Genomic DNA, 18,511 nt, shown 5'->3' with positions numbered 1-18,511 from the left:
CATCGGCATATCGCTATCGGCATTTCAATGGAGCATGGCCTGTGCATATATGAGTGACCACCGATGGGCCGGACCCGGCGACCATACAGTGTTGTCTTCTATAGTGTTTTCGGATCCGCAATGTTCGCTGATATCGCATCGGCATTTCGCTGTCGGGATGCCAAAGTGGACAAGGTCTTTACCTTCATTTATCTGCCGATGCGATGGGCCGGATCCGATGGGTGTACTGAGGTCCTTTTTATAAATTTCAAATCCGTGCTTAAGCCACTTTTAATGATTTTGGGCGCATTTTCTGTGTTTAATGAAATATAAAAATACAAGGGGCGGACCCGATAGAAAAGATATATGTGTGAGGGCCTTTGACATTTAAAAAATAGTAAGGTGGGCAGTATTTATAAATGGTGCGGAAATGATTAATGCAAGCATGCAGCAGTACAGCGCAGTAGGTAGCTGTCTTCAATCGACAGTATGGCCTAGCAGGAAAGAAGATGTGCCCAGAACAGATCAACATTTATCAGTCATGATTGACCCGTGGTTGGGACTTTCAAGTCCAGATAAAGCATTGTGGGCGGGAATGAACAGTGTAGCAGTGTTTCAGTGTCGCCAAGCCAGGCAATCATATTAGAGCCGTTCAATAATTCAACAGCAACATTTAATCAACAGTATGGCCGAGGAGGAAATAGGACGCCACAGATCCAGTCAAAGCATTCAGTGGTTATGGGATTTTCCCATACTTCGTCTCACCTGCCCTAGAAGGATTGCAGAGCACCAGAGAGGGACAAACCTATTCAAAGCACTGCCAGATTTGTACCAGAGGCCCATTCTTGAATGTAAATATGGTTGGTGGGCATTTATAGGCTCCTCCACGCATTGTTCAACAGAGATATTTTGTATTGTAACAGTATATATACCCAGAACAGAGATGTAATGGATTGATGAGTGTTTGATGAATGAGAGATTATTGTAGCCTTTTAACTTCTGGAGACTGTAAATACTATGAGACCTGCAGCTTCTGGTCTTGATTTCTATTAATACAAGCTTCTTTTGCTATCACCTGCTCACTTTCCACTTCTTCTTCTTGTTCTAGACTGCGCCTGCTTGCATTTATTTGATGTGCTGTGAATTTTTGGCATCGGAGGGGTTGTCATCCCACCTCTATGTTAAAATTTAGTAGTTTATTGAAACTTGTTTGCAGGTTGCTATTGTTCAAATAGCAGAGAGCTGTCATCCTCGCTGCCTATTGAATAATAGTCGTGCTGATCCTCTAACTGATTGCAGCTGGCCATCGCAGAGCTCTGTGCATCTGCTGGTGCAATCAGTCTTCTCCATTATCACTTTTATCTTAAACTGTGAGTAGTTGGTGGTTGAAAGCCTTGTAGTTTGGGGGTCTTCACCCATGCCTGGGGTAAATCATAGTAGGAGTGGTTATTCAGCTTAAAGGTGCTGCACATCTTCCATTTATCCATCATTTTATCCAACAAAACTGTTAAATTTTTAATGTTCCTGAGCATCACTGATTTACAACCTAGGTGAGTTTCTTGGGGTGATAACATTAATTGGCGCCGTTGCCGGGGAGAGGAGAATCGAAGCTCAACTTCCCTGGGAGACGACACAGCTTCAAACTTTGATGACAGACAAGGTTTGAACACAGATTTTGGTTGTAATCATCTCTCTGGCGACTCCACTGGAGGAAGGCCATCCTTTGGCGACTCCACATTGAAGTTCTGGCGTAGTTTGTGAGGCATACTAGAAGAAATCCGCAGAAGTCTCTAGCTGTTCCAGTGCCTGACCCGGAAAAGATAGTTAACTCGAAGAAAACATCGCAGAAAGGAGCATCGGGATCAGGTAAGCCCAAGAAATCTAATTTGTCTTTGTATGAGGAGTTTTTAGTTGAAGATACACAGTTTGAAGATTTAGAGCCTAGTACTGTTAAGGAAGAAATACCTACAGAGACTCACAAAGCTCCTTCTCCATTTAATTCCCCTTTGAAGCTGAGTCCGAAGAAAGTTTCCCATACTGTCCAAAACATCCCAATATCATTCTTATCCATTACATTATCTCCTACTGCTCCATCTGTTAGTATTCTTCCGCATATTCCAAACATGGCAGGACAGCAAGCACCTACTAGGATTGAAAGGATTGTTGCTGCTAGATATGGACCTTTGATATTGCCTACACCTTTAAATGCCATGCCTACAGGAGAATATCAAAAATATATGCCCAAATTTACTGGAACAGAAGGAGTTACAGCAGAAGCACATCTTGAAGCTTTTTATAGTTATGCTGATAATTTAGACATAAGTGAGAATGATGTATGGATGAGAGTTTTTGTTCAGAGTCTTGATGGAGAGGCTAGGAAGTGGTTTAGAGAATTACCCCACAGATCTATAACAGATATAGAAGCATTAGATGAGGCATTTTTAAAGCAATGGGGAGATAAGAAGGACTTGTTGTATTATCATACAGAGTTTGGAAACTTGAAAAGAGAAAAGGGTGAGTCTTTGCCTGACTTTAATAAAAGATTTAATAGAATGTATAATAAAATACCAGTTGAGGTAAAGCCTACCCCTACTGCTGCCAAACTCACATACGCCAATGCTTTTGATTCTGACTTTTGCTTATTGTTGAGAGAAAGACGATGTGCTACGCTGGGTGATATGCAAGAGGCAGCCTTGGAGGTGGAATCAAATATTATGGCAGCTGAAAAGTTAAAGAGTCAAGGTGACAGAAGAAGGCCGAGAGGTGAGGCTTCTTCTTCCACTGCATCGACTTCCGAGCCTAAGTTAGACAAAATGACCAAAATGATAGAGTCATTGGCTGCTGAAATTTCTAAGTTAAAGGTTGATCAGACCTCAGGCAAAACAAGGTAGCAAAACACATTTGTCCCAAGAAATCCAAACCCCTTCAGAAAAGCAAATGAACAGCTGCAGATTATGCAAAGGGGTGAAGAAGCAAGAGAAGATCATAAAGTAAAAGCTCCCTTTCAGAATGCAGTCATGGAGGGGGAAGAATATGAAGAAGATGAAGATGAAATTCACTGCTTGGAGGATAAAGGTAATGCTGCATTTTTAACATTGGCTGAATATGAAGAATCATTGCTGCAAGAGCAAAACAGCCAGAGGTGGGACAGTGGTGCCGTTCTGCAATCCGGTGAGCAGCAGCAAAGATATAATCTAAGATCCAATGCAAAGAAGGTAAAGGAAAATACTATGCAAGGAGCAGCTGCTCAAGCAGTGCCACAGAATAGCAGGCAAAGAAGACCAGCAGCTGATCCTGTCACCCTCAGAGCTCCAGTTCAAGAGGTAAAAACTGCTGATAAAGTATCCTCTTCTTTTAGTTTTGAGTCAGAAATTCAGAAATTGAAAATAGCTATGCCTATTGCTGAGTTGGTCAAGAGCGAATTGTTTAGAAAGCCCATCCTTGAAGCCCTTGAGCTAGAGCCTAACCAATCCTCCATTGACTCTGTCAATTTGCAAGACGACAAACCTGCTATTGTGCTTAGCCCTATGATTGAACCTGCAGATGATACTTCTCCATCTTTTTATGTTTCATTAACTATCCATGATAAAATCCTCCACAATTGCCTGCTAGACACAGGGGCCAGCCACAATCTAATGCCAAAAACCGTCATGGATGGGTTAGGCCTTGATATCACTAAACCTTATCATGATTTGTTCTCGTTTGATTCAAGGAGGGTAAAATGCCTTGGATTAATTAAGGATCTGGCTATTACCTTAACCCAGCTGCCCATGAAAAGTATGATGATGGATATAGTGGTGGTTGATGTTCCTCCTAAGTTTGGTATGCTGTTGTCTAGAGGGTGGATTAAGAGACTAGGAGGGACATTACAGAATGATCTGTCTTATGCAACTGTCCCAGTGTTTGGAGGAGAAAGCAGGAGGTTATATAGAGAAGCACAGCTGGCATATGTTATTAGTGATGAGAAGAATCCTACAAACCATCCCATATATGCAGTGGACACTGATTTTGGGGCTTGCATCCTCCAAATAGAAGAATCTCAGAAGGCTGCATTGCATATCCGGAAACCGGCAGCTCAGGCTGAACATGACATGGGTGGTCAGATTTGGGAAATGTTTTTTGATGGAGCATGTACCAAGGAGACTGCAGGAGCAGGGGTGGTGCTAGTGTCTCCACAGCAAGAAACAGTTCAGTTATCTCTAAAGCTGGTTTTTCAGGTGACAAACAACGTAGCAGAATATGAAGCACTGCTGTTGGGCCTTTATGAAGCCAAAGATAGAGGAATAAAAAATCTGAAGGTTTTTGGAGATGCTAATCTGATAATTCAGCAAGTAAACAGAACGTTCCAAGCAAAGCACCCAAGGCTGAAAGCTTATAGAGATGAGGTATGGAGAGTCAAAGAGTTCTTTGATTTTTTCTGCATTTCATATATTCCTAGGGCCCAAAATCAGCTTGCTGATTCCCTTGCTGTCTCTGCTAGTTGGTTCATCCCTCCATCGCCTCCCAAACTAGTTTATGAGGTACAAATGAAGTATAGACCCTCTTTGCCTGATAATGTCCACCATTGGAAGGTTTTTGATGATGATAATGAGTTAAGTAGGTTCCTTCAAGTCATTGATGAGTTCTCTGAAATGAAAATTGACCAAAACGATGATGCTTTGTTAGAAGATCCCAAGTCCCAGCTTAGAAATAAAATTGGCAAGAATAGCATAGTCCAGCTTCCTAGTAACCATATTCCTAAGGGTCTAATTCCTCTGGAGAAATTGTTTGACCACAATGATGTGCCTTACAGAACTGCCCAAAAAGAGGATCAGTCTCAAGTCTGCAAGCATGATATAGGAGGTCCAGATCAGCCCAAATTCATAAATTTGTCCACTAAGCTATCTGTTGATCAGAATGCTGAATATTGCAAATTAATGAGGCAATTTGCTGATGTGTTCGCTTGGGAGTACAGTGATCTGAAAACCTATGACAGGAGTATAATACAGCATAAAATTCCGCTTGAAAAAGGCACTATTCCTTTCAAACAGAAGCTGAGGCCAATGAATCCTATGCTCCTTCCTCTGGTTGAGAAAGAAATTAAAAAGTTGCTGGCTGCTAAGATTATAGTGCCTCTCAAATATTCTAAATGGGTGGCCAATCTGGTTGTTGTGAGGAAGAAGAATGGAGAAATCAGACTATGCGTTGATTTCAGGAATCTAAATAAGTGCTCCAAAAAAGATAATTATCCCTTGCCCAAAATGGAGCATTTGTTGCAGCAGGTCTCAGGTGCCAAAGTGATGTCTTTCATAGATGGGTTTTCAGGCTTCAATCAAATCGCTGTGCATCCAGACGATCAAGAAAAGACAGCATTTACTACTCCTTGGGGCACGTTCATGTATGCAAAAATGCCGTTTGGGCTAATGAATGCTGGAGCCACCTTTCAACGCGCTATGGATATTGCTTTTGTGGGTGAAAAGGATAAATTCGTGTTGATTTATCTTGATGACATAACTGTTTATTCTGGCAGCCACCATGATCATTTACAGCATTTAAGAAAGGTGTTTTCGAAGTGCAGGAAGTTTGGAATTTCACTCAATCCCAAAAAGTCCCATTTCGCTTTAGAAGAAGGCAAACAGTTGGGGCATGTAGTGTCTGCTGCAGGTGTTCAGATTGACCCAGAAAGGGTAAAAGCAATTCAGGCCTTGACTCTTCCACGATCAAAGAAAGATATACAGTCTTTTCTTGGCAAAATTAACTTTGTACGGAGGTTCATCCCAAATTTTGCAGAGCTGGTCAAGCACATAACCTCTATGTTGAAAAAGGGAGCAGAGGTGAAGTGGACTGATGCGGCCAGAAGAACTTTTGACTCCATGAAGATGGCTATTGTAGAAGCTCCCACTTTAATAAGCCCTGATTATAGCAAGGAGTTTCATCTATTTTCATTTGCCTCCAAGGATACCATTGCAGCTGTCCTGTTGCAGCAAGATGAAGCAGGGCAAGAGCATCCAGTTGCCTTTTTCAGCAAAAATCTAAGGGATGCTGAACTAAGGTATGATATTATTGAAAAGCAGGCTTATGCGCTTATCAAATCTTTAAAGGCTTTCAGAGTATACATATTGCATTCCAAAATAGTTGCATATGTCCCTTCTGCCGCAATAAAGGATGTTTTAACGCAGCCTGATGCCGATGGAAGAAGAGCGAAGTGGATTGCAAAAATAATAGAATTCAACATAGAGTTGAAACCCACCAAGCTGGTAAGAGGTCAGGGGCTTGCTAAGCTGTTGGCTGAAGAAAATTGCAGGTCTTTGGACATTGATTTCTTGTTCAATATAGCAGAAATTGGCCAAATAGAAGAACATGAAACAGCCGAAACGCAGAAGGGACAGTCAGTGGCCAAGAACCTAGCCTCATGTAGCTGGTATGCTGCAATAATTAATTTCCTGCTAAAGCTAGAAGTTCCTTCAGAATTTTCTCAAAGTCAAGCAAGAACGTTAAAGCTCAAGGCAACGAAATATTGCATCAATGGTAGCTTGCTTTATTGGAGGGATCCATCTGGAGTGCTTTTAAGATTCCTGGATAAACAACAGTCAATAGAAGTTATGCAGCAGTTCCATGACAGCATGTGTGGAGGACATCATTATTGGAGGACAACAGCCCAAAAGATTCTCAGAGCCGGGTACTATTGGCCCTCTCTATTTTCTGATGTATTTGCTTCTGTTAAATCTTGTGACAGGTGCCAGAGATTTGAAGGTAAGCAGCAGCTGAAATCCCTGCCCCTAAAGCCAATCATTGCGAAAGGACCTTTTCAGCAGTGGGGCTTGGATTTCATTGGTGAAATCAACCCACATTCCAGTGGCCAGCACAGGTGGATATTAGTCGCCACTGATTATTTTACAAAATGGATTGAAGCAATCCCAACAAGGAAGGCTGATCATAATGTGGTAATGAAATTTTTATCAGAAAACATTTTCAGCAGATTTGGTTGCCCACATAAGCTTATAACAGATAATGCAGCAGCCTTCAAGGCAAAAGAATTGGTGGAAATGTGCGATTCAATGGGCATTAAACTTGTGCATTCCACCCCCTATTACCCCCAAGGAAATGGTCTAGCAGAATCCTCTAATAAAAGTCTGATCAGGATTATAAAGAAGCTGTTAGAGGAAAATAAGAAGAATTGGGATGCCAAGCTCAAATATGCACTTTGGGCAGACAGAGTGACTATCAAAAGATCCACAGGTTGCTCTCCCTTCAAGCTGGTATATGGTACTGATGCTATTTTTCCAATTCAACTTACCCTCCCCGTGGCAAAGCTGCTCCAAACAGCACAGAATGAAGAAGATAATATGGCCAATAGAATCACTGATTTAACAGAACTATACCAGATCAGAGAGCAGCTGATTGAAAAGGCTACAGCACATCAACAGAAGGTCAAGGAAGCCTTTGACAAGAAGACAAAAAGAAACAATTTCCAGGTTGGGGATTTGGTCATGAAGTGGGATGCTTTTAAAGAAAAGAAAGGCAATCATGGGAAGTTTGATGCTCTCTGGACAGGCCCTTTCATCATTTCACAGATTCAAGGGAACAATACCTTCATACTGAAAAGTATGGGAGGAGAAACAGTCTTTGATGGCCTAGTTAATGGGCGGTTTCTGAAGAACTATGTGATTTAAGGTCTTTTGGCCTTAAAAGTTGTAAATATTCTGCTTTTATCGGTTTTAGTGTAGCTGTAATAGACTCCATGCCCAATGGAACACTAGGAATTTTGGCTAATTTGCTTGCTGTTGGAAAGGCATTGATCTGCAGGTTCTTGAGACCTCACAGGGAGGATCTCATCCCCAGAAGGAGCCAGTGTTAGCGCTGCTATGCAAAAGGCATAAAAAATGAATTTAAACACTCTCGAAGGCTGCAAATACCTTCATAATCATCCCGAAGGAACCATCGATGCTGTCAAAATCCTCATTGTTGGGCCAAAATGATCTATCGGGAGGCCTGAAACACTCCGAGACAAGCAAAAATTTAAAATCGCAGGCCTAGCAGTTCAAATGAGCGACAGCCGTTTGATCCGGCCGATCATCGGTCCAGATCGCATCGGCGGGTTGCAATCGGAGGCGGCAGCGGCAGTGATGTGGTATCACCGATATCGCATCGGCATATCGCTATCAGCATTTCAATGGAGCATGGCGTGTGCATATATGAGTGACCGCCGATGGGCCGGACCTGGCGACCATACAATGTTGTCTTCTATAGTGTTTTCGGATCCGCAATGTTCGCTGATATCGCATCGGCATTTCGTTGTCGGGATGCCAAAGTGGACAAGGTCTTTACCTTCAGTTATCTGCCGATGCGATGGGCCGGATCCGATGGGTGTACTGAGGTCCTTTTTATAAATTTCAAATCCGCGCTTAAGCCACTTTTAATGATTTTGGGCGCATTTTCTGTGTTTAATGAAATATAAAAATACAAGGGGCGGACCCGATAGAAAAGATATATGTGTGAGGGCCTTTGACATTTAAAAAATAGTAAGGTGGGCAGTATTTATAAATGGCGCGGAAATGATTAATGCAAGCATGCAGCAGTACAGCGCAGTAGGTAGCTGTCTTCAATCGACAGTATGGCCTAGCAGGAAAGAAGATGTGCCCAGAACAGATCAACATTTATCAGTCATGATTGACCCGTGGTTGGGACTTTCAAGTCCAGATAAAGCATTGTGGGCGGGAATGAACAGTGTAGCAGTGTTTCAGTGTCGCCAAGCCAGGCAGTCATATTAGAGCCGTTCAATAATTCAACAGCAGCATTTAATCAGCAGTATGGCCGAGGAGGAAATAGGACGCCACAGATCCAGTCAAAGCATTCAGTGGTTATGGGATTTTCCCATACTTCGTCTCACCTGCCCTAGAAGGATCGCAGAGCACCAGAGAGGGACAAACCTATTCAAAGCACTGCCAGATTTGTACCAGAGGCCCATTCTTGAATGTAAATATGGTTGGTGGGCATTTATAGGCTCATCCACGCATTGTTCAGCAGAGATATTTTGTATTGTAACAGTATATATACCCAGAACAGAGATGTAATGGATTGATTAGTGTTTGATGAATGAGAGATTATTGTAGCCTTTTAACTTCTGGAGACTGTAAATACTATGAGACCTGCAGCTTCTGGTCTTGATTTCTATTAATACAAGCTTCTTTTGCTATCACCTGCTCACTTTCCACTTCTTCTTCTTGTTCTAGACTGCGCCTGCTTGCATTTATTTGATGTGCTGTGAATTTTTGGCATCGGAGGGGCTGTCATCCCACCTCTATGTTAAAATTTAGTAGTTTATTGAAACTTGTTTGCAGGTTGCTATTGTTCAAATAGCAGAGAGCTGTCATCCTCGCTGCCTATTGAATAATAGTCGTGCTGATCCTCTAACTGATTGCAGCTGGCCATCGCAGAGCTCTGTGCATCTGCTGGTGCAATCAGTCTTCTCCATTATCACTTTTATCTTAAACTGTGAGTAGTTGGTGGTTGAAAGCCTTGTAGTTTGGGGGTCTTCACCCATGCCTGGGGTAAATCATAGTAGGAGTGGTTATTCAACTTAAAGGTGCTGCACATCTTCCATTTATCCATCATTTTATCCAACAAAACTGTTAAATTTTTAATGTTCCTGAGCATCACTGATTTACAACCTAGGTGAGTTTCTTGGGGTGATAACAGTATTCACAAATCAATGGTTGAGATTCATCTCCAAAGTAGTTATGCGCTTCTTATCTTTTTAATTAAATTGATTAATTACAAAAAAATGTTATATGGACAAGTGTCATATCAAGCAAGTTATGGTATTTGGGCATGTGGTATTGATAAGCCATGGTATTGTAAGACAATCTATTTATAAATCAAAAAATTTTATGCTAAAGTGGAGCTAAATTTTTATGGTTTAAAATTATGTTTCATGTTTATATATATATATATATATATATATATATATATATATATATCATTAATATTAATTTAAAATAAAATTATAATTTAGTTAGTTGCTATGATTTATTTTAATTTTAACAATGTAAAATGTAATATAAAGTAAGTGTTTTGATGTTTATTAATTTATATGGTTGTGCTAATCTAATTATCAATTATTATTAGGTGGTAGAAGGTAGGAATATAACTCACATAAAATATTCTAGAATATTCTTAGTAAGATACATGTTATTTTTGCACTTTGTAAATCCTGCAGTAAACACAAATGACGCGAAGGAGAAAGAAAAATGAGACAATGAGAGACGAGACATCGCTGACGCGGATACAAGTGAAAAAAAAATAGGGAGGAGAAAAAAATGAGAGACAATGAGAGACGAGACATGGCTAACATGGATACAAGTGAATCAAAAATAGGAAATATAAACGTATCAGTTATCACCTATATGTTTTGAGCTTTTATGTCATTTGAAATTATGTTGGGGTTAATTTCCACATCTTTCCAATCAACATCAATTCCACAAATGACGCGAAGGAGAAAGAAAAATGAGACAATGAGAGACGAGACATCGCTGACGCGGATACAAGTGAAAAAAAAATAGGGAGGAGAAAAAAATGAGAGACAATGAGAGACGAGACATGGCTAACGTGGATACAAGTGAATCAAAAATAGGAAATATAAACGTATCAGTTATCACCTATATGTTTTGAGCTTTTATGTCATTTGAAATTATGTTGGGGTTAATTTCCACATCTTTCCAATCAACATCAATTCCTATTATATGGGAAATATGATGGTGGGATGGTATGTCGTTATGATTGTGAAACAAAAATAGGAAATATAAACGTATCAGTTATCACTTATATATTTTGAGCTTTATGTCATTTGAAATTATGTTGGGGTTAATTTCCACATCTTTCCAATCAACATCAATTCCCATTATATGGGAAATATGATGGTGGGATGGTATGTCGTTGTGATGGCTCCCTCTCATTATCAGTTATCACCTATATGTTTTGATCTTTATGTCATTTGAAATTATGTTGGGGTTAATTTCCACATCTTTCCAATCAACATCAATTCCCATTATATGGGAAATATGATGGTGGGATGGTATGTCATTATGATGGTTCCCTCTGAGTATAGTTGATTGTTGTAAAGTCTTGAATAGACTCCTTAATGGTATACACTGGAGTTTTGCTCACTACAAGTTTAGTGACTATTAGAAAGAACACTTTATGATGTAGGTGTGTAGGTTTCTAGATTATTTTCTTTGACACAGAGTTTAAGATCGTTTAAGAGGAAAACTTAGCTGTCATCTAAGTCTTGGGAATGAGTTGCATTATCCAACACAAAAAATTTTAACCAACTCTAATTTGACCAACTCTAATTTTAATTGGACCTCCCTAATTATCTATATCCAAACTTTCTCCTAGATTCCAGGAAGAAAGAGTTTACATAGTGGATATTGTTTTTCCTATGAAAATCCCCTGGCCATGATCTCATGTTTTCCTCTCTGGCTTCCCTCACCCAGATCATGAGAGGAACAAACATATATGGATTTATATATACATAAAAATAGGAGGTAGATGGGTTCTAAATGTTCTCTATTGATTTCTAGCATACTAAATTTTGCACCATCATGTAGGCTCAATATAGTATCATTCAAGGCCAATATACATCGCCCTTAAACAAAAGAACCCACATGTTTCCCATGTAAAGTATTAATGTATTACCATGAGGCTTAGGCATCATTAGTGAAGCTACTAACAACATGGAGATGACACCCTAGATGAATAGATGATTAATGAGCTACCTCCTAGCTTTCATGATGAGGATTCATCTATAGTTTTTAGGGATCTTTGCCTTCTATAAAAGAGATGGAATGCACGCATGAAATTTGCAATTGAAACTACAAACTTAGTTGTGCTTAATGTCTAGCAAAAAAACCTAAAGGAAATGCCACTGCTAAGATATAAATAATATAGGTTATCGAGAAACTTTTTTTGAGATGACACAAAATAAAACAACAAAAGGAAAGGATACAAAATTTCATGAATCAAGAATCTAAGTATAACATTTTCAAACATAATGTGAATGGATTTTTCCTTTACTTTCACAATTGTGAGGAAACAATTGTAACTGTGCTACTTATCATTGACTTCTTAAATGATATTCTCACGAACAAGGATTATGATGCCAATATCATCATGGTCAAATAACAATTAGAATGAGGAATTTCATAATTGTGAGGAACTAGTTGTGCCACTTATCATTGACTTCTTAAATGATATTCTCACGAACAAGGATTATGATGGCAATATCATCATGGTCAAACAACAGTTAGAATGCGGACATCATCATCACATGGTAACAACAATACAATTTTGTTCCAACCAATGTCCACTCCTTTCTACAAAGTGAAATATATTGGTTTTCCACCAACATTTATTAAACCAAATTTATGAAATGCATTTGAAGGCATTGAGTCACTATGGAAAGAGAATGATCGGAACCTAGTTGATGCTATGGAAATGATTGAGATAGATAAATACACTGGTCCAACAAGACAACAAATAATACCATTCTTTTATAGTTTGGACATTTTACACGAGTGAAATAAGGATAAGAAGCAACAAGTAACTAAATTAACAACATCATATAACAAATGATGAGGTAGTCTATGAAGGTTCCCCTTACTACTAAAGTCTTTCTAGTAAGCTTTCCTCATAACATTAGACCAATTTCTAATGAACAAACATTATTATCCATTGTATTGTGAATTAAGGTGACATGAGATTACTTTCTTATGAAATGTTTGATTTAAATCATTTACTTATAAAGGTTCCAGAATATTAGTGAAGAGAATTTTCATAAATCCTTTAGAGTGGAGTGTGGTGCATGACCTTCACTTTGAACATATCTTGGTTGGAATCTCTGTGAAACATAACATATGATAAAAAAGAAACACCCGGAAAGAAACAAAATTGGATAAATCGTTTACTTCTTTTTTCTATGTTATTGTTTTTTATGTCATTGCCTTACTACGTTTCTTTTGCAACATGTGATGCAAATGCTAGTAATTCTTTTTATAAAAACAAATTAATACACAATTTTTTCCTTCATATAATCTATAAATAATTAATAAGAAATGTCTATGTAATCTATAAAGGTGAAGATGATCTATGCTGATCATTGTGAACTTGTAAGCTCTCTCTATGTACTAATTGTGCTACTAGGCACTTAGCACCTGCTGACCGGAGACAAGTTCGTTACCGAGATTTATACAATTCCGTCAACTGACGAGAATATAGGAATTGTGACCATTTCCCAACGGTCGGAAGCTGGTGACAGTTTTGTATTTTCTTTAAATTACGTGTTCAACCCGATGGACAACAAGATTCCCAGGAGCATGAAGATTTGGTCTCCAAGATAACGCCGGCTGCAAGGACTATCACGACTCCAAGCAAAGAAAAATTCTCTCGGATCGGCCATTGAAGCTCAGTATTCAGAAATACAAAAGACGATAAGATCCAAAGTATTTGAGATCAACTTTATATAATTCCAGTCTGTCTGCATTTTTTTCTCAAAAATTTCCGGAGATTCTTCGGTCTTTAAGTTTATCAACAGGGGTGATTGTAGCCTGGCGCGAAAGCCGAACAAATATCAATGTAGATTGTTGAATTAGGGCTTTGTTGACATTATAAATTTCGTAACAAATATCAATGTAGATTGTTGAATTAGGGCTTTGTTGACATTATAAATTTCGTGGAAATTCTGTTGGGAGGGGAGAAACTGCAAAGGTGAAAAGTTCGGCCGCATTTCATATTTATAATCGGATAAAATTGTACTCGAGGATTGAGTTTGTTGCGTTGGAAAATACATCACCAAAGGTCTTTTGGAAATTAACAGAATTCGATAAATTCAGCCCGGAAGCCAAATTTTCTGCCGCGAAACCGATTCGATTTCGCTATTTTCAACTCGACAATGGCGGTGCAGCGCCTACGACTTTGCAGTTTTGGACATGTTTTGAGTGTTTTTCGCCCGAATTCGTTTCTTGAATAGAATGTTTTCAGCATCAAACAGCTAAACTCGTGCAAAATGACTCGATTTAAATAGAATATTTTGAGCATCAAACAGCTGAAGTCGTCCAAAATGACTCGATAAAGAGACAGTTCGCACAAATTCAGGGAAAATTTTGAATAAGCAGTATCTTGTCTGTTTAAGATCCTTGCCTGCGTTTAAAATGGAATGTCTGAATTAATAAGTTTATATTGAGTTTGTCATTCAACTTCATCATTATAGATTATCTTCAAAAGAACGGTCCATTATTAATCTCAGATGTTGTTCGTAGGGATGGGAATAGGTAACAAAGCAATCGTAGGCAAAATTGACGCCAACAAACCAGTCTAAAATAAAACCTTATGATTTTCTTTCGGCGACGTTTTCTTTAACAATTTTTGCATGTTATGAGCTCACCTGATAATTTAAAGCCAAAGAACTCGGGCGGAACACGCTGATCAGGTATTTCTGTGCCCTTCTTAATTTATGAGTGTCAAAGAAGTAAATCTTCTTGAAACCGGCCTTCTGAAGTCTATATTGCCGCTCGTGTTCTCGAGCTTATTATATTGGAGGAGTCCTCTAATCAGGAAATCTACAACTATAAAATACTATCAAATTGGGAAGGTTTGTGTGGATTATTAAATTTTCCCCAAGGAAACAATCTTCAGTGTTTTTACAGTAATTTTTCACATACCGTTTTGGTTGCAGGATTCATCATGTCGAATGCCTTGGCAACCTACAAAAGGCAGGCATCGGGGTCAGTGCTTTCGCCAGGATTAAGCAACCACCTATTTAAGGAACCACAGGTAATCATCACCGTTCATGAGACAACCATCCATCAAAATTCCCTATACCTCTCTTGTACCGTATATTGAGGGTTTTATTGAATCTATATAGTATAAAGCATGCTCATGAGACAACCATCCATCAAAATTCCCTATATCTCTCTTGCACCGTATATTGAGGGTTTTATTGAATCTATAAAGCATGCGTGATTTCTGCAGTGTATAAATTGAAAAATTCCACTATCATTTTTGTTGTTTTTTTTTTTACTTCAAATTATTTTTGCAAATCTTTCTTTCTTATTAAACCCTAACCTTTGACTTTTGGGAGATTGCAAAGCTTGTGAAATTAGTGCAAATATGGTAGACTATGGTTTCTTGTGGCCAATGCGGCTCAAGTTAGTAAACGAAATTTACCATTCACTGGGAACCCTTTTGTCAGCAATTTTTGGGATGTCAGATTTTACTGTGCTCGATCTATTAATCGAGTGCAAACCTTTTTTAGTCCAATTAACTATGATCCTTCTGAAGCTGCGATTTGCAAATCTTTTTTAGTCCAATTAACTGTAATCCTTCTGAAGCTGCGATTTGTACCTCGTGCTAATAAGTTTTGTCCATTGAACAGGGCGATCGGTTCATTCCTGCTCGTAGTGCTATGGATATGGAAGTTGCTAAGTTTACATTGATATGCCGAGAGAAGGAGAATTCAGCTTCAACTTCAAGTGTTCCATTTTCTGTTAAGGTTTAGACAGTAGGCCTGCTCTAGTTGTTAGCAATTCCGTTTCTCATTTCCCAGATGTATTGAGAGGATTTGAAATGTAGTACTTTGATCAAATCTCATTGTTTAGAGATGCGCATGTATTAGGAAGAATACAGAAGGAAGCTGGCAGAGAGCTTGCTCCATAATTCAAATGGGAAAAGATCGAAAATCCTCATTTTCAAGAGAAAACCAAAGACTGGTTCAAGACAGGCCTTCCTTTTTGACGAGCTATTCAAAGATGATTCCCATTTAGCTAATAAAACTTTTCGCGAGCTTCCAATGGTGAGTAGATTTTTGGCCTATAACACTTTGTTTAGCTTGCCTGTTTCTCTCATTTTAGAATCTGTCTGTTGCAAGAATATACTTACTGGTGGTCATTACTTTCCACTATTGCGTTTAACATATTTGGCATTTAGCAATCATAAAGGAGTTGTATCTTCATAGTATATTTTTGCAAAACTGTGGATCAGTCGCCAGATCGAATACTAGACGCACCAGATTTGGTAGACGATTATTACCTAAATCTATTGGACTGGGGATGCAATAATATTGTTGCCGTTGCATTGGGATCAACCCTATACCTTTGGAATGCTGAAAATGCAAACATACAGCAGCTAATGCAAACAAATGGTGAAGATGATTATTTGACTAGTGTATCTTGGGCACCTGATGGCAATCACATTGCAATTGGCCTTAACAATACAGAAGTGCAGCTATGGGATGCTACCAAACTAAAGCTGGTGAGTTGTACAAACCGTTACTCAATCTTTATTATTTTCATTTGACTAGTTCCTGTAAATTTAATCCTCTGTGCAAGAGCGCCACATCTAGTGACTGATAAAAGGCATTTACATGAGTAGATGCGGAAATTACCTAATGGTTCTTGTGTATCACTAGGTTCTTCTCTCCGCTGTTGGTGAAGGCCTATAGATGATGGTTCTTCAAATAATATTGGACCAGCTAATTTCTCTATAAATTGACTCCAATTTTCCATACGTCATTGCTGCACAAATGCAGTTGTGACAAGTACATAAAGTAATCAATGATGAGCTAAGTAATCATACTTCCATTTTTTATCCTGTGTAGGTATAAATTGTAATCACCTCAGAACAAAGTAATCGAAATATTAGCTTTTTTATTCCTTCTCAAATGAGCCAAAAAAATAGAAATGATGGGTGATGCATAATGAAGCATGTCCTTCCCAAGTCATATAGAGTGATAGATTGTGATCTTTCAGCCCAAAGGGCTTGCAGAGATAGTCACGATTACCCTCTTCCTAGTACCTTCAATGGTTTCTCCCTCACCTAAAAATGCTCATCAAGTAGCCATATATTCAACCGGGTCCTTAAACCATTATTTCCATTCTATATTAGTAATATTTCTTGAGCAATGCGATCTTTTGTGACTGTGAATGAAATATCTACTACATGAGTACTACTGGTTCTTAAGATAAAACGAAAATAACTTGGCCATAGATATACCAATGTTCTCAATCCATTGAAAGAATTGTAGCCATCTCACTCCTCAGAAAATGTATACAACTATTGGGTTGCTTAATACCGTTTCTGTAGTAGTTAGTTCCTGCTAAAACAAATTCCCCCTGCAGGCTTAACCGCCATACAAACAAACAAAACTCAGAAAATGAACAGACTCAAACCAATAGAAGGAACAAGAGAATCACAACATCTATTAAATTTACTGTGTTTTAAAATGCAGAGTGAAGCTGCCTATTTACAGCAAGCTGGGAGAAGTCTAGGATTTCACAAGGTGGTTTGCTGGTATACCAACAGAGCATTTAATGATTTAACTAAGTGAATTTAAACTGGGTACGTACATACTTCATAGTAATAGTATTTTATAGGCAAGGATTTTCATTTGATGACACTTTCAATACCTCGATAGCAAGGATTTCAATTTGATAACACTTCCAATACCTCGATAGCAATTTAAATTCGTTTTCAGTAAAAAAAGAAAATGATAGTCATATTTATTTACAGGTCTATTTTGAAACTTGAAATGCTTTAATAAGAGATGGGATGATATTTCAAAACATCTGGTTGTTTAATTAGTTTACTTTAGTGTAATGGGTACCCTAGAAAATATAATGTAGATATTGTTTTTGTAATTTATTGCTATTATATATAATAGTTATTTGACTAGGAAGGATAGTTAATTATTGTTTTTGGTTTTTATTATTTAATAATAAATTTGTGATCAAAATTTTGTTTTCCCATCTTATCAAACAGGTGTTAAACAAGTGGATGGGGAGATGGGTCCACTGACCATCAGTAAGAGTCGTTTCCCACCTGCAAAACAAAACCAATGAAGATCAATGCGCCCGAAAAGTGTGAGCTTGGACTACCTCTAAACTCTCCAAATTTCCCAGATTTATTGATAAGGAGGATGATGAAAGGAAGGAGAGGCTCAAGAGAAAGCGAACAGAGAAGAAAATGGATCTGGAGTCTGAGATATGTTAGCTTGAAGGCTGAGTCCTTGACCTCCCATAGTTTTCCTTGATAGCATAGTGGATATATTCATAGTGAATTCTAGTCATGATTTCTTAAGATATGGTGATATTATTGATAGCATAGTGGATATATTCATAGTGAATTTTAGTCATGATTTCTTAAGATATGGTGATATTTCATAGTTAAATGCCTTGTAATAGTATTTTATAGGAAGTTGACCAGTTAAGGAAGGAGTGAAATTTCTGAAATAAAGAGTGAAACAGAGCCAACCTTGGATGATGGAGAAAATTGTCGGGCTTTAGGTTCCTTAATCACATCACTTCAATGTACTAAATGCATTCATGTTTTTTTCTCTCTATGAGAGTTTGAAAAGGTTTCCTTGAAGCGGATGTTGGATATTTTTCTTTAAATGGGAAAATACCAAAAACCAATATTTTAAACACACTGAGGCAATGCTCTGTTTTTACTTTGCTCCAGGATCTTTTGTGCATAGAAGACTTAAAAGAAATTTCACTCAGAG

At 38.4% G+C, this 18,511-nt stretch overlaps 1 protein-coding gene across 1 annotated transcript; it reads left to right on the top strand.

Moving 5' to 3' along the window:
• Positions 1 to 13,313: 13,313 nt before the first annotated feature.
• On the top strand, positions 13,314 to 17,552 carry LOC149221625 (cell division cycle 20.1, cofactor of APC complex-like). The gene is made up of 5 exons (XM_089383000.1): positions 13,314 to 14,787; positions 15,389 to 15,505; positions 15,629 to 15,805; positions 15,994 to 16,263; positions 17,240 to 17,552. The coding sequence occupies exons 1-5, from the start codon at positions 14,698 to 14,700 to the stop codon at positions 17,336 to 17,338; spliced, it is 753 nt and encodes a 250-aa protein (XP_089239126.1). The 5' UTR covers positions 13,314 to 14,697; the 3' UTR covers positions 17,339 to 17,552.
• Positions 17,553 to 18,511: the final 959 nt, after the last annotated feature.

This window comes from Pinus tabuliformis, chromosome Q (assembly GCF_031772625.1).
Source record: "Pinus tabuliformis cultivar Carrire ecotype Pingquan chromosome Q, CPIR1, whole genome shotgun sequence".
Classification (NCBI taxonomy): domain Eukaryota; kingdom Viridiplantae; phylum Streptophyta; class Pinopsida; order Pinales; family Pinaceae; genus Pinus; species Pinus tabuliformis.
Note: the sequence above shows the minus strand (reverse complement) of the source record. Positions and strands in the feature narration are given on the sequence as shown.